This window comes from Lathyrus oleraceus, chromosome 1 (assembly GCF_024323335.1).
Source record: "Lathyrus oleraceus cultivar Zhongwan6 chromosome 1, CAAS_Psat_ZW6_1.0, whole genome shotgun sequence".
Classification (NCBI taxonomy): Eukaryota; Viridiplantae; Streptophyta; class Magnoliopsida; order Fabales; family Fabaceae; genus Lathyrus; species Lathyrus oleraceus.
Genome location: NC_066579.1, coordinates 445,869,138 through 445,894,606, shown reverse-complemented (window position 1 = coordinate 445,894,606; position 25,469 = coordinate 445,869,138). Strand labels below are relative to the sequence as shown.

Genomic DNA, 25,469 nt, shown 5'->3' with positions numbered 1-25,469 from the left:
GAAATTTCCAGGGGAAGACGAAGACGAAGAAGAAGAATGCAGGGAACGAAGCAAACGAGAAAGACGACCGCAGTGAAGACGAAGATGAAGACAACCTCAGCGAATACGAAGAAGCGATCCAGCTCAGTGAAGACGAAGATGAAGACAACCTCAGCGAATACGAAGAAGAAGTGTCCAAAGTCCGAGGTTAGTAAAAATTTGAAGTTCATCAATGTCGTAGGGTAAAATTTTGAAATCAACAATCTTTGACATGTGGGTATAATATATTGACAGGATTCACAACACTTTAGTGTTACACTCCACCATGGGGGTGAATTTTACAGGGTTTTTGAAGAAGAAATTATATACAGAGGGGGTACGGATACGACAGTTAATGGGATACATGTTTCAAATTGGAACATGGATAACATTGAGAAGTTGTTGAGTAGGTTAGGGTATAAGGCTGATTGTGTTAGGGTATGGACAAAAGTTTTAGAAATTCAAGATGGTTTTTTTCTGATTAGGAAAGATGATGATGTTGTTGATGATTTTGCTCTATACTTTAGTGCAATGAATGTGAAAGGAGATTTGTATGTTGAACATAGTACTGGGAACATGGACCCTGCTGATAGGGAACCTAAATGTGTGAATGATGATGACCACCCCCCTGATAATGGAATTGATGGGTTAGATGAGGAGAAGGTAGAGGGGTTAGATGACAGTGAAGATGAAAGAGCTACTGCTTACTTTGATGGTTTTGAAGGAATAGATGTTACTAAGCCTATTAGGTGGGAGCCCAATAACAGTATGGAGGAGCCCAATAAGAGTATGGATTCAGATGATGTATACTATAGTGATGAGTTGAATAGTTCTGACCCAGATGATTCTTGTGATGAAGAAAGGCCCAAGTATGCTAGGTTTAGGAAAGAGCATCTAAACAAAGACTTTATATTCAAGTGGGGTATGGAATTCAACACACTTGATGACTTTAGGGCAGCTATCCGTGAGTGGTCAGTGCTTAATGGGAGGGAAATTTCTTTTGTGAAAAATGAGGGAGATAGGGTAAGGGTGGTGTGTAAGCATAAATGTGGGTTTTTAGTCTTATGCTCTAAGGTGGGCCACAAGGAGACTTTTGCTATAAAAACACTTGTACATAAGCACACATGTGCTAGGGTTTTGAACAACAAGTCTGCTAGCTCAAAGTGGGTGGCCAAGCATGTGGTAAAGAGGATGCAAACTTCTGATACAGTCAGGATAAGAGACATCATCCAAGATATGAGGCAAACATATTTTGTGGGTATTACTGTTGCAAAAGCATGGAGGGCTAAGCTAATTGCCAAGAAGATAATTGAAGGTGATGCTGACAATCAGTATGCTTCCATATGGAGGTATGCAGAAGAACTAAGAAGGGTAAACCATGGCAACACTGTGAAGATAAATGTAGAAAGACCTAGTCCATCCATACAACCAAGGTTATCCACCTCTGCAAGTAAACTAGAAAATTGGCCACATAAGGTGATGCCAATACCTAGGAGAAGGTTAGATAATGAGGTGTTCAGGAGTGGTCATTGGTTGCCAACATGGTCAATTGCTGAGACTTTTCAGGTTACACATAGTTACAACACACATGAATTTATTGTTGACATTGCTAAAAGGTCATGTAGTTGTAATTTTTGGGAATTAGTAGGAATTCCATGTAGGCATGTTGTAGCTGCTCTGAGTTATAGAAAGCAAAACCCTGATGAATTTGTTGATGCTTGTTACACAAGAGAAAAGTTTGCACTATGTTATGGATTTTCAGTAAGTCCAATCAATGGTCAAGATATGTGGCCAGAAGTTGAGATGGAACCACCTCTACCACCTGCATATAAAAATGGTCCTGGTAGACCTAAGAAGATTAGGATAAGAGAAAGTGGAGAGGATGGTGCAAGGAAGAGAAGATCTGGTGTTGCATATAAGTGCACCAAATGTGATAATTTTGGTCACAATGCTATGACTTGTAAGGCTACCACTCAGGATCCCAATGCACTTAAAAGAAAGGTAATTCATTGTGATATACATTTTGTCTTACATTCTACATTCTGTCTTACATTCTTCATTGTGATATGCATTGTGATGACAACCATACATTGTGTCTTACATTGTAGAGAAAACCTAAAAAAGGACATGTGCCAACTGCAACTGATATGCCAACTACAAATGATATGCCAACTGCATCTGATATGCCTGCCCCAACTGCAACTGATATGACTGTTCCAACAAATGTGCCTGTTCCAACTGATCCACAGCCTCCAACTGATATGCCTGTTCCAACTATTATGAGTCAAACAGGATCTAGTGTGGCTGCCTCAATCACAAAACAATCCAGAAAAAGGGTTGAAAAAAAACCTATCATCAAAAGAAGGCAAAGTGAGAGGATCAAGTTGAGTTGGTTTAAAAGACCCATAACAGGTGAAGGAATATCTAGTGACAAACCAATTACCCTACCAGAAAATGAAGACATACCCACTTCAAAATGAGGGACTGATTATTATGTTTCTGCTATGTATTTTGTAATCCTTTTGGAAAACTCTTTTGTAATGCCAACTGATCTTTGAAGACATGTATTTTGTAATCCTTTTGTAACAAACATATGCACTTACTGTGATGATCAATTCTAATGTATCAGTTTAACATTATTGGTGTGTATTGTCTATAAAACACAATGGCTAGTCTGTCACATTTTTTTCTTGTTTTTCATAAACCATGAATTCTGCAGAGAGCCATGGCTAGTCTGTGCACTAATCTTACAACAAAACCATGAATTCTGCAGGACCTAAAGAAAAAGCCAAAGTATTTAATTACATTCACCTTGAATTCTGCACTGAAAAAGTTTAAGAGATAGACTACATTAATATATTTCAATTTATTTATATGTTTACTATGTCATATTTTCTTTAGAATTACTGACTATAAAATTGTTCTGTAGTTTTCTGATGATTTTGCAATTTTGCTCTTTCATTATGATATAACTTTTTTCTGTCATTATTGGTAGATTGAATGCTGAAAGTTTAATCAAATAATGATGCTGCACTGACAGTTTAAGATTGATGAACAGATTACATTTCATTGATGAACACATTACAAGTTCAACATTACATTGCTGAAAAACACTAATGACATAACAATTACATGACAGACTCATTAGACTAACTTAACCATAGCTGCTATCAACATCCATGACAGACCAATTACAAACATTAACCATAAATTTTCCCTCTTTTCCATTGCAATCTTTTTCTTCAGTTTTTCTAACTTGTTAAGCTTTCCGACTCTGCAATCTATCTCCTCAACAATCTCTTTAGCAAATTCAATCAAATAAGCCTTGTTGACTTCACATTGGCGGCATCCGGACGGATTGGTTTCTTTCACTGCAAACTCACTGACCAAATCATCCCACAAAAATAAACCGCACCCATTCTGCAATTTGAGACAAACACCACCAACAATTAATTTCGAAATCAAACTCAAAATAATAAAATGCTTCAAAATTGCTCACCATATTATTCCTGCATTTCCAAAATTTGCGACCGGGGTTTTCAATTGACTTGGAGACCAACAACTTCATGGTTTCATTGCATCCACATCTTGGTAAGCCGTTTCCAACTTCACTCGTGGAAGATGCCTTGCTGCCACCCATAACCCAGATGAAGGGGACACGGACGAAGATGAAGAGAGGGATGGATTTGGGGTAGGGATGGATTTCACGAAGAGAGAGAGGGATGGATTTGGGATAGGGATGGATTTCACGAAGAGAGAGAGGGATGGATTTGGAACCCTAATTTCTAGTTTATGCCATGCTGGAGACCTAATGAAGATTCACATGTGAAAATAAAAAAATTAAAAAGCCACGTCTGAAATAAAAAACCAAGATTCCATGCCACCTGAATATTAGGGGGTTCTATGAAGGAATCTACATAACATAAGGGGGGTATTGAAAAAATAACTTTACCAGGGGGTAACCCTAAACTCGCTAACATTACAGGGGGGTAAAGTGTATTTAACCCTTTAAATTATAATGTAATTTTGACACTGAAATACTCATTTTTTTTATAAATATTATCCAAACATAAATTACTTTACATTAAGTTCACTTTAATCACTATCAATTTTATCTAACTAATTTATTCAAAATCATTTTTTTGTCTCTGCATATCCAAACCCACTAAATATATACAACAAAAGTGTGGTGGGAACACCAAATGTATGCACGAGTACTACTAGTTCATGAGTGGTGGATCAACAAAATGTCACCTATATAATTTGTTTAAAAGATTGCAATCTCAAGTTCCGTTGCTTGTATTCATTGAGGATCTTACCGTATACTTGGTAAGGTAGGTTCAAAAGAGAAGGAATAACTTAGATGTGCTCTATGAATATGGGAATGAGAATTTGACAAGGATGAAGGATAAGAGATTAGTAGTTGTGACATTGCGAATATAATAATGAAGGAGAAAAGAGATTAGTAGTTTTGAAAAAATTCTTATTCATTTTACAAATACAAAATACTGTGAATACAATTATTAATGTTCTATTCACTTCATTACAAGAATAAAACTTACTCACTCTATTTATAGATTTCGAACCCCAAGCCAAAGCTCAAAATTATAAAAATCCAAAACTATAAAAGCTCAAAATAGCTAACACTACTAAAATATGCATAAGTTGAAATCATGTGTGAAGCAACATGCTTCGACACTTCGACACACTAACGCAACTCAACATACTAGGTAGTTCGACACTTCTTTGTTCTGTCGAGTAACCTGCTTCGACACAAGGAATTACAATTCACACCACTTAATTCATTGTGTCTAAACTATCTACATTCATCATAACTCTTAATCTTCTGAACACTTTGACATGCATCCCCTTCGTCATGATCTCTACAATCTAATTCTCAGTTCTACAGTGTTCCACATTCATCTTCCTATCTGCTACCTGCTCTCGAAGATAATGGAACCCCATCTCGATGTGCTTGCTTCGATCATGTGCTATTGGATTCTTCGCCAAATTGATAGTTGACATGTTGTTGATCCTCATGGTAATTGCTTCATGACTCTTAGTTGTTATCTCTTCGACCAGATTCACCATTCATGTTGCTTAACATGCACAAAGAGAAGCAAATATGTATTCTGCTTCGCACGACGATAATGCCACTACTGATTCCTTTCTCGAACTTCAGGCAATTGGTGTACCACCTAACATAAACACATAGTCAGTTGTAGATTTTCAATCATCAACATCACTACACCAACTGCAGGAAACAAAATGTTATAGTTGAGAGTTCCTTTCAGATACCTTAGTATCCTCTTCGTCGCTGCTAGATGTGATACATTTGACTTCTGCATGAATCTACTCACCATACCTACACTGTATGTTAAGTCAGGCCTTGTGTGACAAAGGTGTCGAAGTGACCAAATAAGTCTTCTATATTGGATTGGGTCGACATCATCTGAATCTGAATCTTTCGATACTTATAATCTGAGCTCAGTTGAAGTCGAAGTTAGGTTGCAATCTTGCATCTCAAATCTCTTGAGTATTTCGCTTGCATACCTTCTTTGATGCATCATCAAACCTCTAGCACTCTTGTAGAATTCGATGCCAAGGAAGTATGAAATGTCATCCAGATCTGACATTTCAAATTCCTTGTTAAGATCATCTTTGAAGTCTTCGATCTCCTTCTTGCAGCTACCTGTTATCAACAAGTCATCGACAGAGAAACAAAGTATAAGCACTTCACTCTTGCTTCTTCTTACATATACTCTGTGTTCAGATTTGCACTTCACAAATTCCCTCTCCCTTAGAAAGTCATTTATCTTCTTGTTCCAAGCTCTTGGAGCTTGTTTAAGTCTGTATAGGACTTTATGCAGCCTATACATCTTGTCTGGCTTTTGACCACCACCTATTCCTCTACCTGCAACACCACCTCTTTGGTTGCCTTGGTTCCAGGGTTTTCTCTGATTCGACCAGTTTCCTTCTTGCTGATTTGAATCAATTGAATTATTGTAGCCTCCTCTGCCTTTGTTGTCATTCCAGCTTCCTTTGACTTTTCTTTCTTTCGTTGATTGAGCCTGCAAAGTCATATCAATATTCGACTTTTCTACAGCTCTTTCAGTCATTTTTTGTTCATGAGATTCAAGCATCCCTTGAAGCTCTTCCTTTGTCAGTTTTGACAAATCTTTCGAATCTTCTATGGCTACTACCACGTGGTCGAACTTTGGAGCCAACGACCTCAAGATCTTTCCAAAAACAGATCTTAATGTCAACATTTCTCCACATACCTTTATTTGGTTCACTAGTTTCGTAACCTTGGTGAAGAAATCAGTTATGCTTTCATTATCTTCCATCTAAAGCAATTCATACGTCCTCTTATGAGTTTGTAACCTCACCTTTTTCACCTTCTCTGCGCCTCCAAACAATTTCTCCCGAATTTTTCATGCTTCTTTCGCTGACTCTGCATCACTAACCTTTTCAAAGTTATCTGCATCAACACATTGATAATTATAAAGAGAGCTTTATAATCTTTCTTTTTCGATTCTTTATGTACAGTTTTTTCTTGATTTGTCGCGTCTTCTGCAAGCGTTGCTACTCTTTCATTCATAAGATCCCAAAGATCTTGATAACAAAACAGAATCTTTATTTGTTTGCACCAATTCTCATAATTATTGTTCTTGAGAATCGAAAGATTTACTAGAAACTGTCAATTTGGATGATTCGTTGTCATGTTTTCTTCCCACAAATCGTTTTAACCGGAGCTCTTGATACCAGATGTTGAAAATCCACCACAACCTATGGAGAATTTCAATCAATCTTGAAGAACAAGATTGTTATCATCCACACAATAACAATGGAAAAAAACAATGGAGAAAGAAAGAAATAAAGAACAATGAAGGAGAAGAAGAATATAATTCTGCAGAGTTTCTATCTGTCCACAAACTGTGGAAAACTTCTTACTCCCTAAATTTATAGATTTAGGTTAACTTGGACTCCAAGCTAAAGCCCAAAACTATAAAAATCTGAAGTAGCTAACACTACTAGAATAGACATAAATCGAAATCCTGTGTGAAGCAACATGCTTCGACACACTAACACAACTCAACATATTAGATGGTTCAACACTTCCTTATTCTGTCGAACAACTTGTTTCGACACAAGAACTTACAATTCAACAAAGATTAGTGTCTTTTAGCCTTCTATGGGCAGCAGAGCTCTTCACAAAAGCTTCAATACCATTTAAATAAAACAAAAACTCTGAAGAATGAAAATAGCTGAATGAATCTTCTTAAAATCTTATCTAATGAACAATACAACGTGCTTAACGAACATGGTTAGGTAATTAAGAGCATAGCTAACCTGCAGATATAGTACTATCTAACTGAAAACTAACTAGGAAACACGGCAGACTAGTGTTCGTCTTCATCCGCTAAAAAGTACAATATATACAGCAAGTAGATCGTCGTCAATGACTGTTATGAGCAAATCACCTGAATTTCCTCTAATTCTAAACTACACAGGCTGATAAATAATTATGTGACAATGGAAACATGATGATGTACTGTTATGGGAGACGATCGAAATCACCCTTCTTTCTTTAAGGGACCGGGTCAATGAAAACGTCATGTAATTGTTGTACATAAGCCATAACCGTCATGGAAAGCAGGCTAAGCTTTGGTTTTTGATATTGCATAATCTGAAAATAAGTATCAAGTTTGAATTAGATTTAGCTAAATTTGTTTAGAGATGTAGTTAAATATAGTTTAAAAACAGTGTTTTGGTTCTGATAAGTAGAATCATTAAATCAGTACCTTAGAGTAGTACATTAACAAGTTGATACTCCTACATGGAAGATACAGAAACACGTCTCTCTCTGAGTGCCGTTGAAAACTATTTTGTTTTATGCAAGACCTGCACATGTAAATTATTATATAATGTAACTGCAAATATCTCTGATGTCTTCATATACTATTAATAAATAACTATATAATATTGCTAAGAACATGATCCGTAAATTACCTCAAATGACACCTTAAGCAGATTTCTTGCCACTGACTATTCGAGATATCTGGAGACCCCTGCTGAAAGCTTCATTAAAGAGAATCCTAGTTTGCATTGATTGAAATCCAGGTAACCATGAGAGAACTGCCATGGGGGCCATAACAATAATTCCAAACAGTAAATCGTAGAGTCGTGCCAAGGAGACCACAGTATCCCACACTAAAGTTGACTGTAGAAAAGGCCTAAGCACCTGGGCTATTAAAATAATTCCCCATCCTGTGGGAATGAATGCCAATGAACTTGTTAGAAGATCAACAAAACTGAAGCTAGTGAACTCCAGTAAGAGGACAATTACAAGAACTGTAACCATAGTTACAAGAAGCTGCACTAGTCTATAATATATGTGCTCATTTGTAGCATATTTATCCCGTGCGTATGCCAGACTGATATAAATCGCAACAACAGCAACCATGAATATCCAAGACAGCAAGTACACAGCTATACTAGTATTGTTATCTGCAATACCCAGCTGATAAACAATGCCATATTGAAAGAAGAAAAACCGAAGGTCTAAAATGATTTCCAACAGCTTTCCCCATATACCGGTTGTTTTGAGATGATCTTGCTCCTCATACCACCATGTTTCCCAGCTGAATTCTGCCTTTCTGAATGGCCCTCCCGGATACCAAATCCAATTCACAAAGTCTTCAAAGTCATATACAGTCTTCAACCAATCAAACCCAGAGGGATTGAAAACAAAAGGAGACATTATCCAGGAAACTACAAGAAACCAACTTGATATTGTCATAGCTATGTAGACAAAAGTACCCTTAGGTAAGGGACTATGAGAAGCATACACAGTTAAAATAATTCCAAGTTCAATAGCCTTAACAAAATGGCTTCTAGCATATAGTCGATAGTTCTCAGCAAAACTCTTGTGCTCCACCACAAAACCGCGGCCAGTGGCTCGGTACTTCGCACCACCATGAAGTATAGTCCGACCAAAGAAATGGGTACGAGTTCCCAAAGAGAATGTGTAGAATAGAGACGCAAGCTGCAACTGCATTGTCAAGAAGTCCCATACTGCAGGAAGGAAACCGTGCTCAAGAGTATTTTCAACAACCATTGGGAGTGCAGTGAAAATACCAAGCTGTATTATAAACTGTTGATTTACAATTGCGCCAAGGGCTTTATTGTTGCTAGCATTTTTCTGGGCTTCCGCTTCAATGCCACTGAGGGCCATATAAAGGCGGCCCCAAAGAAAGGCATAGACTGTCAGTACAACTACCATGGAGTTAAAGTAAAATCCTACAGTTGAGTAGAACACTGAAAGCATGCGAAAGAAGTCTAATCTATGACCTAGCCGGTAAATATCTCTGCTCAAAACCTGTTCACCATTGCCACTTGCGACCTTTGCCTCAAACATGGATATCTGATTCAAGCCAACATCTCTTCCTTTACCTACCTGTATGTATTCATGATGTGTCACATTGCCGCCTCGCAATGTACAATTGAAACCAGCAAAAATATCTTCACTGATATTGATCACTCTAGAGGCCTTGCTGACTCCACCACGACACAAGAACCAGAACCTGTCAAACACATCCGGATGACCGTAGTGCATCCGTACTTTCAAAGGGTTTGCCAAAACTCGCTGGCCCAGTGTCACAAAACTTGTCTCTTGGGCTGACATGAACCAAGCAAGCGACGAAACAGATCCTGTGAAGATATTCTCTCGAACCCCCAAAATGGTTGGCTTCTTGATACCATGGTAGGCATTGAACTCCTCCAGCAGATTCCGCATTTTGAGAGCCTCCTCAAAATAATGGTCTTGATTCATATCTATTGTCTGAAGAGCATCCCCCCGCGTAAAAATCATGGCATGATTCTGATTCTCAGGTTTCCCTTCTCCAAGTTTTAAAGGACCGGGCAATCTGACCCGATAAATCTCAACCTCACTCTGCAATTGCTGATCAAACTTCACAAGAACAGAGTAATATTCAGTCTCTTCCCTCCCCAAAGAAACCTCATCAACATATGCTACTCGAAGGGCCTCATTATTTTTCATCAAATACAGTATATCATCAGCTCGGGGATTCCTCTCTGCCTTATGGCGTCCATACATCTGGCATGCCACAACATATGAGAACTTCATCAGCGCACTCCCATATTCATGTCCCTTGAATAACAGTGACACACTGCTATCTGCCCTTCTCAATTTCCGTAGAGATGGATGCCCATCTGAGGATAGAGTATTCAAATTTCTGTTTTCGTATGTTGAACCATATGAAATAATATGCTCAGATCCCTCTCTTACATCCATCTCAGATGCTGAATCAAGAAAAGCGAGCATCTTAAGGGCGCTATAATAATACATCATCCCCCTGACTGTGCGAGACAATGTTTGACCTCTATAAGATACCCAAAGGCGGAGGTCCCAGGCTTTAGTTGTCCAGATATCATCCTCATCTTTCAAGCCCTCTCTACGCATCCTTTCCATAAAATTATTCCATTCATCTTCATATATCTTCTGCAAATAAAACAAAGTAGTAATACCATCCTCATTCTCCTTTCGAAGAGACTCTTTGCTATATAAAACTTCCTCGTCATAATATGGGGTCAAAACACTGAAAGCCATCATCTTTTCAACATAGGGAGCACGGGGCATGTTCATAAACAAAGAATTGCTAAAGAAAGCAATCCGCCGTCGAGCCTCAAGATTCAATGGAACATTATGCATCGAGTCTCTTGAAGTAAGAATTGTATACAACCTTCTGAGCTGCCTAGTAAAGACTTCATCTCCAGCGTCAGGAAATACAATAGCAGTCTCAAAGAGCAGTCCCCCATCAGTTGTTGGACCTTCTAGCGCCAGACCTTCCACAACCAGCTGGGTGGCGGTCTTCTTCAACTTTGGAAATCTTCGAACATACAATTCATATAAGGCTTGCAACAAATTTACAGCTTTATTCAAATCTTTCTTTGGTTGTATCGAAAGTTTAACAAGTTCAATCGCCTTAGCATGTAGCTCTGGCAGCAGAGACATCTTGTACGCATCTGTTAATCTACCTTCCTGAATGTAGTAGTCTAATTCCCTGAATATATTAGTCACAATGGAGAACTCTACCTTATCAACTTTAAGAATAGTAAGAAATAAGTATTTAATGCTATCATAAGCTTCAATGACCGCACACCGGCGATACTCACTCTTGCATATCCTCAACCAAAGTGATGTGTCAGACTCATTTTCCAACTCTTTTGCCTGACTGAGAGCAAGTAGTAGCTCATTGCATAGAAGGAAACACGGCCATCGAATTACCCTAATTTTCCAGCAATTTGGTGGCAGTTCCAAGAGTTCTAGTTCTCGATCACTGATGATATCTTCCTCCCTGAAAGTTATGATAATCTCATTCCATATTAAAGCAAACCTGGTGGCATCCACTTGGCTTGATTCAATTTTTGTGAAGGGTTTACCAAGTCCGTATCGTAATTTCAACCTATGGATGGCATCGCGAAGCTTCCTCAGCAACGTTGCCTGCTGACTTAACAGCTTCTCCTCTGGCATCAGATTGAACTGCATCGCACTGGCAAAGAACTGGAACCGGAGCCTTAGTTGTGAGATATTCCGAATTTCACCCAAATGTGAGAACAGACCAATCGTACCACCAACACCGGCAGAGATAATCGAATACCATATTTGCAAATCCATGAAGTATATCAGCACAACAGGTAACCATAGCAAAACAACTGCAACTCTGTTGGTGTTATTGAAAAACTCATGCCATTTATAATTAATGCCCCTAAGTTTCAATAGGGCCTTTGTAGGAGCAACTAGAGGTTTGAACTGAAGAAAGTAACTGAACGAAAATTTTGAAGCTAATACTCCTACCCAAAAAATAGTATACTTCACATTATCTAGAAGCCCTTGTCTCACACCACGACCAACAAAAATCCGGGTATGAAACCACCATGTCCACAAGTATATTATACCCCAGTCTGATTCCTCAATAAAATTCCGTAAACATGGTATTATAAACAGTACACATGCCAGCATTTCTGGTACAAGAAAGCAGAAGACAATCTTAAGAAATGTAATAATCCTTTGATCTGCCTTATCAGACCAATTTCGACTAGAACCCTTCTCTATCCAAATTAATCCATAAAAGACCCCAAACAAAACCGTCCATGTTATCGCAGCCATACTCTTGAGCACCATCCTTACTCCGCGCCAAGCAGTCTCTTTAGTAACCAAACTATACTGAGTTCCAGCATCAAGCACCGATTGAAGTATCCGAAGACCACCCCAAGTGATAAACAAAGTCAACATCTTGACTAGAACATCCTTTCTCTCCAGTGCTTGCCATGGATACTTAGTATCCTCCCAAGCAACAATAATAGCACCCTGCATGAACAAAATCAGCATAACCCAGAGCCTATCAAAACTCTTATAGATATTCCAAAACGACCTTTGTTCAACATACCCAGTTTTCCCCACACGCCTATCCTTCGGTGTAGTCCCGAAAAAACTAGACTCAAACTTCAAAGGCCATCCTAGTTTCTTCAAACACCTCCTACTCCAAAAATACTCATTTATGTCATCATAATTCCTCCAAGCAGAATGTGGAGCTTTCCCATTTCTACTACTCTCAACCTCAACCTTAATAGTATTACAAATAGGCATAACAACAGACTTCAAAAAACCGCAATCACCCGAAACCGTAGGCAAAAAAGGACTACCAGTATTAGGGTCTATAAACTCATCAAGAACCAAATTAAGCTCTTTCGCCATGAAATGATAAATATAACAAATACACTCGGGAACAAACCGAAGGTTACCAGCTTCGCCCCAAATTAGAAGGTAAAGCAAAACATACAACAACTCCCGGCGAAGATCCGACGGGTCACGACGGCGGCGAGAGAGCAACACGCTAGACTTCAAGCCGAGATACGAACACCATGCAGTGTAATTATGAAGTAGCTTCTTTCGAAACCTCTGCAAAACGCCTCCGTCAAGCGAATCAACTATAGCTGGAGGAGGTTCAAGTCGCATCTGAGCATTTGCAAGGTGAAGAACCAAATGCTCCCTCTGGTTCCGCGCGTTGTCGTTCTGAAACCCGAACAACAACCGGAGCCAGTCCAGAAGGTCCATGTCCGGTTGCCACGCCATGAAACGATGTTTTGGTAAGTCTCCGACTGTACGGAGTGCAGCAGCGGCGGCGCGTACCTCTGGATACCGGAGAGAAGGATGATCTATGAGCAGGTCGTGAACAGGAATAATGTTAAAGACAGAGTTCAGCGGCGGTGGATGTCGTGTCTGGTTCACGGCAGCACCACGCGCGGCTGCGGCGGGACGCTGTCTCATATACATTTTAACCGTCCAACTGAAACCAAGAAGTTGAGAGCTTGTTACTAAAACTAAACCGTTTTCTACTTCAAATACATTTCGTTTCGTGAGTTTAGATAAGTTTCTTCATTTTCTCGTCAATTTCTCGTGGTTTTCAGTTTCTGTCTCTTAGCTATGGCGGAAGAAAATAGAGCTGTGAAGAAGGAAAGAAAAGTACATGAAAAAGAACTGAAACTTTTTTTAGTTTAACTGCGTAGTTTCAACACCACGCGCTGTGAGGTCGTGGTTGACACGCTCCTATGGTGGTGGGTTTAAAGTATGGGACCCACCAATACCACATAAAATAAAAGTTCTTGAAAGTTGAAACTGATCGATTCGAGGAAGCGACGTCGTAATGGAATCTTACTGGGTTTTGATCCGTTTGTAGTGATTGATAAAAATTAACGGCTCTGATGAGACGTTAGAAAAGTGACGCCACGTGTGGGTGTTTTATTTTTTTATAATTGATGTGCATGTTTTATTTTGATCTTGATAAGAAAATGAACATAAAATAAAACAGGGAGAATCTATGTTTGGAGTATTCTACAACTCATTCATTACGATGATGGGTAAAATTGTACTTATCTGTTTTGTTGTACACTTGCACGTGCAGCACGTGCCCCAAACCTTGTCATTTGTCACGGTAATGTTATGCTATTGTTGGCTTTGGTAAAGACAAAATTGAGGGGAATGGAAAGATAATGAATTTTGTTACTATTAAATGATTTAAGATAAACATCCGTTAGATATAGTGGGAAAAAACGGTTCAATGTTCAAACTTAGGGTTGAGTAACTTTCCTTACCCAAAACAGAAATTAATTCCTTTTAAGAGATTGAATAAATAACCTGTAAATTAGCAACTAGGAGCTCTCATGAATACGAGTGGAGGGGTAATAAATAATATAAAAAATCTATGCCAAAAGTCATATTAAAAATGTATAGTAAATAAATTATGTTTAAAATAGAAAATTACAATGTACTTGTAAAAATTAAAAACTATTGGAAGGACCTCCGACTCTCTTTTTATCATCTATTGTCTCTTCTCCTCCTTTAATGTTGTAGTTGAATACATGTATATATTAAATTATAATTAGTGTAATTAAGATAGAGTGTTGGTTTTTACGAACCTACGTGTTAAAATTGTTTTTTAATGCTATGATTTAGAAAAATATGCATTTTGCAATCAAAATTGAATTATGTGTTGAAATTGTCTTTTATATGACTCTATTAGTAATATGGAAATTATGTAATATCTGACTTGTTAGTTAGATTTATGTTTTCTGAACCGCTTATTTTGAGCAAAGTCCTTTAAACTTATTAAATTATAGAATAATTGTTATATATTATTAATTAAATTAGTTGAGTTTTATCATTTATAGGTTATTTTGTTCATTTATTTTAATTTTCATGTTTTTTAGGTGTGTATATTTATGTCAAATTATCGTTTTGGCATTCGGTGAGTACCTTGGTTATAATTGATTAATGAGAGAAGAGAATAAAAAAGTAAGGTTAATATATTGACGATTCACAATGAATTCCCATCAATGCTTAAAAAAATCTAAGTCATCTTATTGACAATTTTTCCTGTTATTTCAGTCGTGCAGAGACAAATTGCTAACAAATTAGTCTCTAAAATACCTAAATTTTATGGACAAATTTATCTCAAATGTGGTAGCATTGATGTGAGATCAACATGGAGTCGCATAATCAGTTAACTCCTCATGTCATAGTCTCTATCGATAAAAGCTAACAAAAGGGTCATTTTGAATGCACTTTACAATTTGCAGGTAAGTGATTGTTGATTCGCAAAAATAAGATATTACTTTGACCGAGACTTACAATTTTGAGGACCCACTTGTCTATTTGTGTAGTGCTATTTATTATGTACTAAACAAATTGAAGAAGAAATGCAACAATGCACACATGTCATTAATTTAAAGTCAAATTTTAAATTTAATTTAAAATTAATTTCCTTTTTAATATGGATTAATGGGTAATGGTGGTAATGAATGGTTGAGATTGATTGTTTTCCTTTCTTGTTTTCATGTTTTCTTAACAATATAAGCATTTTCCTTGTTTATTCACTCTAGTTACATTTAAGCAAATGGAAAGAAAATTGGCTTAAAAGTTAAACAACATCTGATAATAATATCATATGACTTACAACATTTATGAAAAACCAACTGCAATACCATAACATAACTGCTACTAACATTTAACAAAAGACATGGAAGTTTAACTATTTAATGACATGACCAATAATAATGTTTACCTTTCTGTGTCAATGCCTAAAGTTGTGTAAGTTAATGCCCTCAATATTGATTTGTTAGTCACAACCAGAAAGTCTTTTTCCTGAAAACTGAAGAGTAAGATAAATCTTGCAACTCATTTTCAAAACAATACTTGTAACACTATGTGAAGCTAGCGGAAATATACCCAAACGTATCGCACGCTCGAACATACAACAAAGTCGCCATCAAAATTTAATTATTCTTGAAAGAAAGAGAAAACATCGATAAAACCCAGGGGAAAGAGATATGTTGGGTAAGGAAGTCGGTTATGTAATGGGAAGGTATTATCACCCCTAACATCCATGGTACTCCATGGGAACCGTTTTGATTGTTCTAACTCGAATGGGTGTGATATCAAAAGATTACTCACAAAAGAATGGGAAAAGGAAAGGAATAGATAAAGTGCTCGATGAGGATTGGGGCCCTCATGCCTACATATCCTCATAGTGCAATGAGGAATTCATAGCTCCGTAGTTCAAAGAACTAATGGTTGGAGATGAAAAGAATTGTGATAATAGTGTGGTCTAAACCAAAGAATTATCTTATTTGAACTCCAACAAGGGGTGAAAGTATGAACCCAAGAGTAAAATTGAATTTTACCGGTACGTGGGCTAGCATGGCTGCTGCTATAGGGTAAGACCAAAAACAAGGTGAATTAAGTGTTTGGGGACGATCCAAATAGCTCTTGGTTCACAAGGTGATGCAAGATAGAGCATAAAGGGCTAGTGTATGTTGCTCAAAGATAATTGTTATATCACATGGAGTGAAATGAATGCATCATGGAGATAAATGGAATGAAGTGACCAAAGTCATAGAACTGAAGGTTTGGTAACAGTGACTGAAGAGGTATACTTTGAAACCACAAGTAAAGATATATTGAAATCCATATGAGAAATGGGATTTGTATCATTGAGGGAAACATCATTAACCGATATCTGGACTAGCATGGCTATAGCTATATGGTATTAGCCAAAAAAGAAGGAATTAAATGTTTGGGTACGAGCCAAACAACTCTAGGTACAAATGTGAATTGTCGTTATATCGTCCTAAAAGGGTGTGTGTGGAATTCCAAAGAAATTGTATTTCGGTGTCAAAGAAATGATATGTCATTGGATGAACGGTTTATGATCGAAGGTAGATATTTGATCATGAATGATACGACTAGTGCCCTAAGGCGGAAAGAAGAAGAATTAGAAGTATGTTTGCCAAGTATTCACATCCTCATGCCTACGTATTCTCATTGTGCAATGAGAAAATCAGAGCAATCATAGTTTGTGGAACCATGAGAACAAAGAGAGAGATAAGTGATGAAAAGTATAACTTGTACCAACAGAATGGTATCAAGAGGTATTTGTCTAAGCAATATGGCCTTACAAGGCAAACCCAATTTCAGAGGTAAACTGCCATGGAACAAAGAGAGAGAGATTTGTCTAAGCAACAGGGTCTTACAAGGCAAATACCACTTCAAGGAATGATTGTAGTACTGTAGTACAGGGAATAGTATATCACTTACTGGGGAACAAACAGTTCGAGATCAAAGAAGAATGGTATCTTGGATCCATGAAGGAGATAGACTCTGAATCAAAGAGAAAACCGACGTCTAAGCCAAAAATGAATGAATTAAATGTTTGGGGACGATCCAAACAACTCTCGATTGATGAGGTGGATTGTCGCTATATCGCCTAAAAGGATGTACATGGAGTCCAAGGAGAAGTATATTTGATCTCAAAAAGATGGTATTGATTGATGAATGAAGAACGATTGATGGATTAATAAATAGGGTAGCTCGCGAAGAATCTGAATTCTCTTGCCTACGTATCCTTATAGTGCAATAAGGAAATCAGAGCTTTCGTAGTTCAGCTTGTTGTACCCCTAAATTTGCCCTCCCCTTTCTCACTTATGCATCCAATCACTTGACCAGGAGATGACTTGCATACATTCATGATTCATCCACATGCATCATTCATCATGGATTCAGAAGAAACTTGGGCTCATAAAGTTATGGTTTACATAAATATCAAAGTCCAAGGGCATGGGCTAACAACATCATCAGCATAGGGGATGTGAAATCCTAATAAGGGTGGTGAAGGTTTGATTTCAACCAAGGTTTGGCCAGACAGTCTAGGGCCTTCAAAGCCTTAATTCCTCAAGGCACGACTTCATGGAGCTTCCCCATGCCTCATCTTGGTCTCCAAAACCCTAATCAAAAGATGGGAATCGGATGAACTTAGTGGATTCATTGTGCATTCATGACCATTCAATCTTTACCCTTTGTCAGTTTTGCTTGGCCTAACCCTTCTTGGGGCATTTGTTTTGGTCCCAAGTCCTTGATTTTATCCATATGGTTGTGGATATGCCTTTGGTCCTGATCATCTGAATATCCAAATTCCTTGTGTATCAAGCCACTTGTTGGTCATTCCATTGGTACATGGACACTATGTTAAAACCCTAATCTTATGGTCTGATTTGGTGGCCTTGTTCATGTACATTATCAGTCAAGTTGTTTTTCCAAAGTTCAAGTCATAAATAAAACAATTTGGAAACCAACTTCAAACCATTTGTTAATCCATTTTGATCCATTTCATGTCATTTTTAAACTATTACATGTGATTCTACATGAGAAAATACAAAAATTGACATTTTGACAAATTGTTGACTTTGGTCAACAATTGACTTTTTGGTCAACTTTGACCAAAGTCAACCAGAGACCCTAATACCCTAAATTCCATCATAATCATCAATACATTGTCCATTTACAAAGAAGATACCAAAAAATGAAGTTTTGACCTATTGTTGACTTTGGTCAATAGTTGACTTTTTTATCAACATTGACCAAAGTCAACCTTCCCATTTTTTGACCATCTAAAACCTAATCTAACCCACTTTGCCTTGATTCATCATCCAAGAGTCATGTTAGGTGTGTTTGACTTTGTATCTTCTTTGCCAAGTAACTTCTCATGTGCACCTTGTCTTGACTTGTCTTTTTGGTTTGGGCAGCCATGGTTCTACATTGCTTACATGGTCTTGTAGTTACTACAACCAAGTATCACAGCCACACTAGATATTACATTTACATTGGCCAAAGATAATGCTTGGGTTTGGTCTTGAGCTCAGATGAACAACATCTTGTCATTAGAATTAGATTCCTGCAGCAGCCATGGTCCTGCCACCAAGCATCAGCAGCCTGCAAAACCAACTGGCACATTGCCATGAACCCCCAACAGAAACAGGACAATGATGCACCATAATCCACAACATGAGATAATGGTTAAGTTTACCTTGATCATAACCGCATGGCATTTAATTTCGACCAATCCAACTGGTATTAAACCTTCAGTCACCAGCACCATTCTCCATTGGGAACATATGTTGCTAACTCAAGCCATCTGCCCTGTTTGTCTTGCCACCCCATGACTGTGCCAACATGTATCAAGCCATCCTGCATCAAACTCGAGCCACAATTCACAATAGGAGACAACAAGGTATACAAGGCATTACGTTCCAATTCAATACCTAATGGTTGTCCTGCATGCCTCATAAGAGTCACAAACACATTGCACACCAAACCTGTTGCATGTCATTGCATTGTCCTGAGCCAATCATGATTTGTATTGCTACATGCAGTAAACAGCAACACTGGAAGTTTAATGAACAAGTAACAATAGGTCGTGGTAAATCATCAACAAGCCATAATCATTGAACTATCAAGCTATGCACATACCAACCTACACCAATAAAACCAATTCAGACCTGTTACAAAGCATAACAACCAAACTGAACTCATGCCAATTATGACCAAAACAACCTCCAAACAGCAATGCAGAAGGTGACTGACCTAAAATCTAAACCAAGACCACAAGTAATCCACAACATCATTACATGTGTGTGGTAGCTCATGACCATAAAACCTGCATCAAAATTCAAAACTACACCCTGTTCAAGAAGAATCAAAGCAACAAAAATACAGGGCAATGGGAACCTAACAACAGACCATGATAAGTTGCCAGTAAGCTATTAGCATTGGGCTATCAAGATATGTGCATACCAGTTCCTAAGCCTACCCAACTGTGTTACACCAACAAGACCAAGTCAGACATATTGCAAGACCACCACATTCATGTGCTACAATGTGAAAATCATATACCAAATATAAAGTCACATTGAGGCTAGCCACTGAATGCAAACTCAGTTGTGCAACAAGCAAAACCAAGGAATGGGAATGTCTTACTTGCTACAGGGACATTGGCCAGGTTGGAGTTTGGAGCAGCATACCACTCTAGATTCATCATATCATGGCATCCAAGTCATCCTAAGCCAGTTCTTGCTGTTGCACTGCCATAGTAGGTCAACATGCCAAATGAGTTAATTTGTAACCAACATTGATATGCTGCAAAAACACTCAAACAAAGATAGACCAATACCATGCTCAGACTTACCAAAGCATGTTCTAATGATAGTTCTGTACAAACAAACAAGCAAGTAAATGCTAGGTCTAGAGCAACATTAACAGTGTAAAAGAATCACATGACAATGCAAGAATTTCAATAAACTTTGGTCCATGACAGGTTGTGTATGAATTACTTGTGACCCTGCTAAGCCAACTGAGCAACAAATTCATGAGTCCAAAGCAAAGTCACTTGAAAGCAAAACCAAAGCTTCATACAAAAAAAGCCATACTTACCACCTAATGAACTGAACAAAGGGATCCAGCAGGGCATTGTAAGACTAAGCCAAGTCATGCTGCAGCAAGAGAAACAAGTGAGGGTAAGGAATAGAATACCAGCAGTGGGAATAAACTGTGAAGCACTAAACCAATTCATGAACAGAGATTACATTCACATAATAAGCCACTCATAATTTCAAAGTGAAAACCAAAGCACAAGCACACTTGTCTTTAACAATTACCAGTTCAGCAGGTTACTTTTGATCTAATGACCTCATCTCCTAATTCCAATTTACTATGTTACCTGCTGCAGCCAGTCTATGCATTAAAACCATTAACATTCACTCTTCAAAATATCCATCATCCCAAACCAAACCAAAGTCACTTAAGGTCCCAAATTGCAACATGAATAACAGGTCATCAAAATCATTTCAACATGACTGTAATCTAATTTTAACCTGCAGCAGCCAATCAAGTTTCCTTTCACTCACCCATCAAATCTAAACCAACATAACTAACTGAGTTAGCATTCACTAACCAACTAAGTTATCAGTTAACTCAGTGAGTCACACTTAACTAACTCCTAACTACACTTAACTAACTCCTAACCTCATTCCAAAGCTAACATTTTCCAAACCTAAGCTTTATTTAAGAAACTCATCATTCACAGTTTCAGAACCCTTGGAAATCTGCGTGAATTTGTGCACACTCTCTCTGCAATATCTTCCCTCACCCTCACTAGAGCTTTATTCTCTCATAGAAGAAATTGAAGCTTAAATTTTGCTTGAGCCAAGCCACATCCACTCACTTTGCACTGGTCCAGTTCAGAAGAAGAAGAAAGAGAGGAAACGGGAAGAATAAGAAAGGATCAAGGTCAGGAAGCTTATCGGCGAATCTTCCGATCATCTTCTCCGATATGTCATTTTCATTGCAGGGGTATTTTCTTGCTTTGAGCTCACCTAGTTGTAGTATTTGAAGTAGGGAGTAGAAGCCCCATAGTTGTAGGGATTGATTTGCGTTATACACTATTTAATTTAGCTTGCAATCGGCTAGGGTTCCTCTCTTTAGATGTGTGATTCGACCAACACAAGGAGTATTTTCCCATTTCATCTCCATATTCATGATCAGCTTGGCTTTGTGCTTCGATTGAGATGGAAAATTTGACCATAAGCCAATACCGACACCGACGATGGACGCCGGCGCGGTGAACCAAGGTGGATAGCAGCGAGGATTGAGCGCGCACGTTTGGAGTTCGTTTGAACTCTGTTGACTTGGAGAAGTCAACAGAGATGTGAAGACTTTGGCTCATTTTCCTTAAGGCCCGTTGAATTTTACTCACCATACACCATGCCTTACTAACATACCTCCCAAGGATATAGAAAGGAGATGGAACTGGGCCTGACCAAGCCCATTAGTATCTTTTACTAATTCCCCACTACACATTGCCAATACACCCCTTGGAAATGTTTGATTTGGCATTGGGCTCAGGCGCAACCCATGCCCGTTTTTACTTCACGTACCCCCTTTTTTGGAACATTTGCTTCCTATACAAAAAAGACAGTAATGGGCTCATCCGACAGCCCACTAACCAGATTTCAGTTTACACTCCCATTTTCAATTTACACCTCCATTTTAATTGTTTTTTTCTTTTATTTTCTTAATTGTTTTTTTTTTTTGCAATATAATTAGGTTAATTAGGATAATATTAGATTAATTAGGTAATTTTGACAATTAGGAATAAAATCTTGATTTTTAGGATTTTTAGTTTCAATTAGGGTTTTATTAGAATTTTAATTAGGACTTCTTATTAAGATTTTAATTAGAACCTTGATTAGATTTTAATTGGTCTTTGATTGAATTTAGAATCATCCCATTTTCAAAATTAGGATTAGAATTCATCTTTAGGATTTAATCAACTTTAAACCATGGTTAGAATTAGACATATTTTGGTAAATGACCATTTTGCCCTTATGGGCTTATTTTTGGTATTTTTCCCTTAGGATTAGAATTCAATCATTTCCTTCAAATTTTAGGACTTAACATAGAATTTTAATCAACATTTTTACCAATTGGCACATGCTCCCTTAGGATTTCTAACTTAGAATTTTCAATCAATATCTAATGCATGATCCCTTAGGGTAGTTTCTAACAATTACTAACTTCAATTAGATCCAAACATAGTTCCCTAAGAACAAAATAAAACCTATGGTTAAATTGATCAAAGGAAATTTTGATTGATTAAATCCTTCAAACTTGTATAATCCCATAGTCTAAGTTGAGTGACCAAAAGACCCTTGGTCACTTAATAAGACTTTTCTTCCAAGTTGTGGAGCTCAAGGCCTCAAGACAAGATCTTCAATCAAGGCATCCTCAGTCATACCAAGCAGCGGATTATTCAAGCACATCAAAGGTGGCATCTTCAACACTTGTAAAATCAAAGTTAGAAGAGTGTGACACGAGCCTTAAGCAGTAGAGAATGAGTGGACTGAAGTATTCCTACCCCCATTCTGAGTATCTTTAGGTATGGGACGTATGACCCAACGCTCATCGTATTCACCTATATTCATAGACTTTAGCACAATTCTAACCATACAACTGACAAGTCTCTCTTCACAAAGGCAAAAACAATAAAATCAAGGACTTCAACAACTTATCAATCATGAATCAAGTTGTACGATATGAGCCTTAAGTAATGGAGAAGGAGTGGGACTGGAGTATTCATACCCTCATTCTGAGTATCTTTGGGTATGGGACGTATGACCCAGCGCTCATCGTATTCACCTCCATTCATAGACTTTAGTACGATTTGAATCGAACGATTGATAAGGTCTTCATTATCACTACAAGAAACAACTACAAAGACTCTTCTCTCTCCACTTGAGAGTTAGTGTGATTCTCATCATCCAATAACTATCAAGTCTATCTCTCTCCATTCTATTCAATTCTCAATCATTCCATTCAAATAATTTCAATCTCAATCATCCATTTTCTTTTGCCTCCATCATCTTGTTTTCAGCCCTAGTGGGCTGAATTACGATTGCTCTAATTTTCTCATTGCACAATGAGAATACGTAGGCACGAGGATGCGAATCCTTGGCGAGAATACTTCTAATTATTCCTCCTTCGCCTTAGGGCACCATTCATATCTTTCACAATTCACTATCTACCTTCAATCATCAACTGTTCACCCAATGACATATTATACCTTTGACATCAAAAATATACTTTCTTTGGAATTCCATACATATCCTTTTAGGACGCCTAATGAAAAGTCCGCGTTTGCACCAAGAGTTGTTTGGCTTGTACCCAGACATTTAATTCCTTCTTTTTCGGCAAACCATATAGTGATACCATATCTTAGACCCCTCACTTGTGGTTCATGCCACCTTTCCCTCTATGGTAAAAATTCCATTTCTCCTATGGATTCCAATACACTTTCACCTTTCGATTTCAAATAATACTTCTTCAGTCACTTATCACCAGATACTCTATTCTGTGACTTTGGTCACTTTACTCCATTCATTTCCATGATACCTTCATACTCTACCTCTATTCACTCAATGTGATATACATATTCTTTGAGCCAAATACACTATACCTTTGTGCTCCGTCTTGTACCCCTTTTTGTGAACCAATAGCCGATTTGTTTGTCTTGCCAGACCTTGTATCTTGGAATAACATCTCCTTACGTACTTTGCAGCCGTGTTTAAGCAACCTTTTCTTTTTTGTTGTTCCAATACAGTGATACCATGTCTTAGACACCTCACTTGTTGGTTCATACCAATTTTACTCTTAGGTTCACATTTTCACCCCTTGTTAGAGTTCAAACAACATTATTATTTGGTTCAGACCATACCTTTGATCACACTTCTTTTTATCTCCCACCATTAGTTCCTGGATCTACGGAGCTCTGAATTCCTCATTGCACTATGAGGACACGTAGGCATGAGGACCCTAATCCTCACCGAACACTCTATCTATTTCCCTTCCTTTTCCCATTCTTTGCGAGTACTCTTAGATCTAACACCTATTCGAGCGAGAACAATCAAAACGGTTCTCATGGAGTACCATGGATGTTTGGGGTGCTAATACCTTCCCCTTGCATAACCGACTTCCTTACTCGGCATATCTCTTTTCCCCGGGTTTTATCAATATTTTTCCTTCCCTTGGGGGATAAATAAAGTTTGATGGCGACTTTGTTGTATGTTCGAGCGTGCAATACATTCAGGTATATTTTTGCTAACTTCACAACCCACTAGGGCTGAAAACAAGATGATTGAGGAGACAAGAGGAGAAATAGATTGAATATGGATGAGACTTGATAGTTATTTGGTAAGAACCACACTAAAGTCTATGAGTAAAGGTGGATATGATGAGCCACGGGCCAAATGCCCCGCACCCAAAGATATCCAGAATGAGGGTAGAAAATCTCCAGTCTCATTCCTTCTTTACTACTTAAGGCTCGTGATATGTAATTCTCATATTAACTTTCAAGTTGGTGAAGGATAATCTTTGTCGTTGTTTGTTGTAACTGCGAAGAGAGAGACTTGGCAGTTGATTGACGAGAATCACACTAAAGTCTATGAATAAAGGCGAATGCTTTGAATAGATAGGGCCTACGCCCCATACGTAAAGCCACTCTAGACAAGGATATGAGAAACTCCGTATCATCATTCCTTATTGCTTAAGGCTCATGGCGCATGATACTTCTCATAACTAACAAGTTGTTGGGGAAAAATCATCCTTGTTGCTCCTCGTGTTGATATTGTTTTGTAGGAAGAAGACTTGGTAGTTTACTCGATTCGTATTGCACTAAAGTCTATGAATAAGGACGAATGCTCTGAATAGCTAGGGCATACGCCCCGTACGCAGAGTCACTCTAGACAAGGATATGAGAAACTTCGTCTCATAATTCCTTATTACTTAAGGCTCATATCGTACAATTTGAATCGTATTTACCAAGTGTTGACCTTTGATTTATCTCGTATAACCCGCTGCTTGGTATTGTAACACCCCGATAAAATATGATAATTATTTAATTTAAGTTTAATAGTATATTATGATGATAATATGAATGAGAGGGTATTATTTTTCAAAATAAAAGATAAACCATTCATATATA

The 25,469-nt window shown here is 37.9% G+C and overlaps 2 protein-coding genes and 1 non-coding gene across 3 annotated transcripts; all 3 read right to left on the bottom strand.

Moving 5' to 3' along the window:
* Nucleotides 1–3,162: 3,162 nt before the first annotated feature.
* LOC127115225 (uncharacterized) lies at nt 3,163–3,864 on the bottom strand. Its single transcript, XM_051046819.1, has 2 exons — nt 3,518–3,864; nt 3,163–3,438 (listed from the first exon to the last, which is right to left on the bottom strand). The coding sequence occupies exons 1-2, from the start codon at nt 3,656–3,658 to the stop codon at nt 3,163–3,165; spliced, it is 417 nt and encodes a 138-aa protein (XP_050902776.1). The 5' UTR covers nt 3,659–3,864.
* Nucleotides 3,865–7,277: 3,413 nt separating this feature from the next.
* LOC127082233 (callose synthase 11) lies at nt 7,278–13,711 on the bottom strand. Its single transcript, XM_051022481.1, has 3 exons — nt 8,032–13,711; nt 7,824–7,923; nt 7,278–7,708 (listed from the first exon to the last, which is right to left on the bottom strand). Exon 1 carries the CDS (start codon nt 13,376–13,378, stop codon nt 8,045–8,047), a length of 5,334 nt encoding a protein of 1,777 aa, XP_050878438.1. The 5' UTR covers nt 13,379–13,711; the 3' UTR covers nt 7,278–7,708; nt 7,824–7,923; nt 8,032–8,044.
* On the bottom strand, nt 10,326–10,404 carry LOC127116780 (small nucleolar RNA J33). The gene has a single exon (XR_007801568.1). It is a non-coding gene; the product is annotated as a small nucleolar RNA J33 (small nucleolar RNA).
* Nucleotides 13,712–25,469: the final 11,758 nt, after the last annotated feature.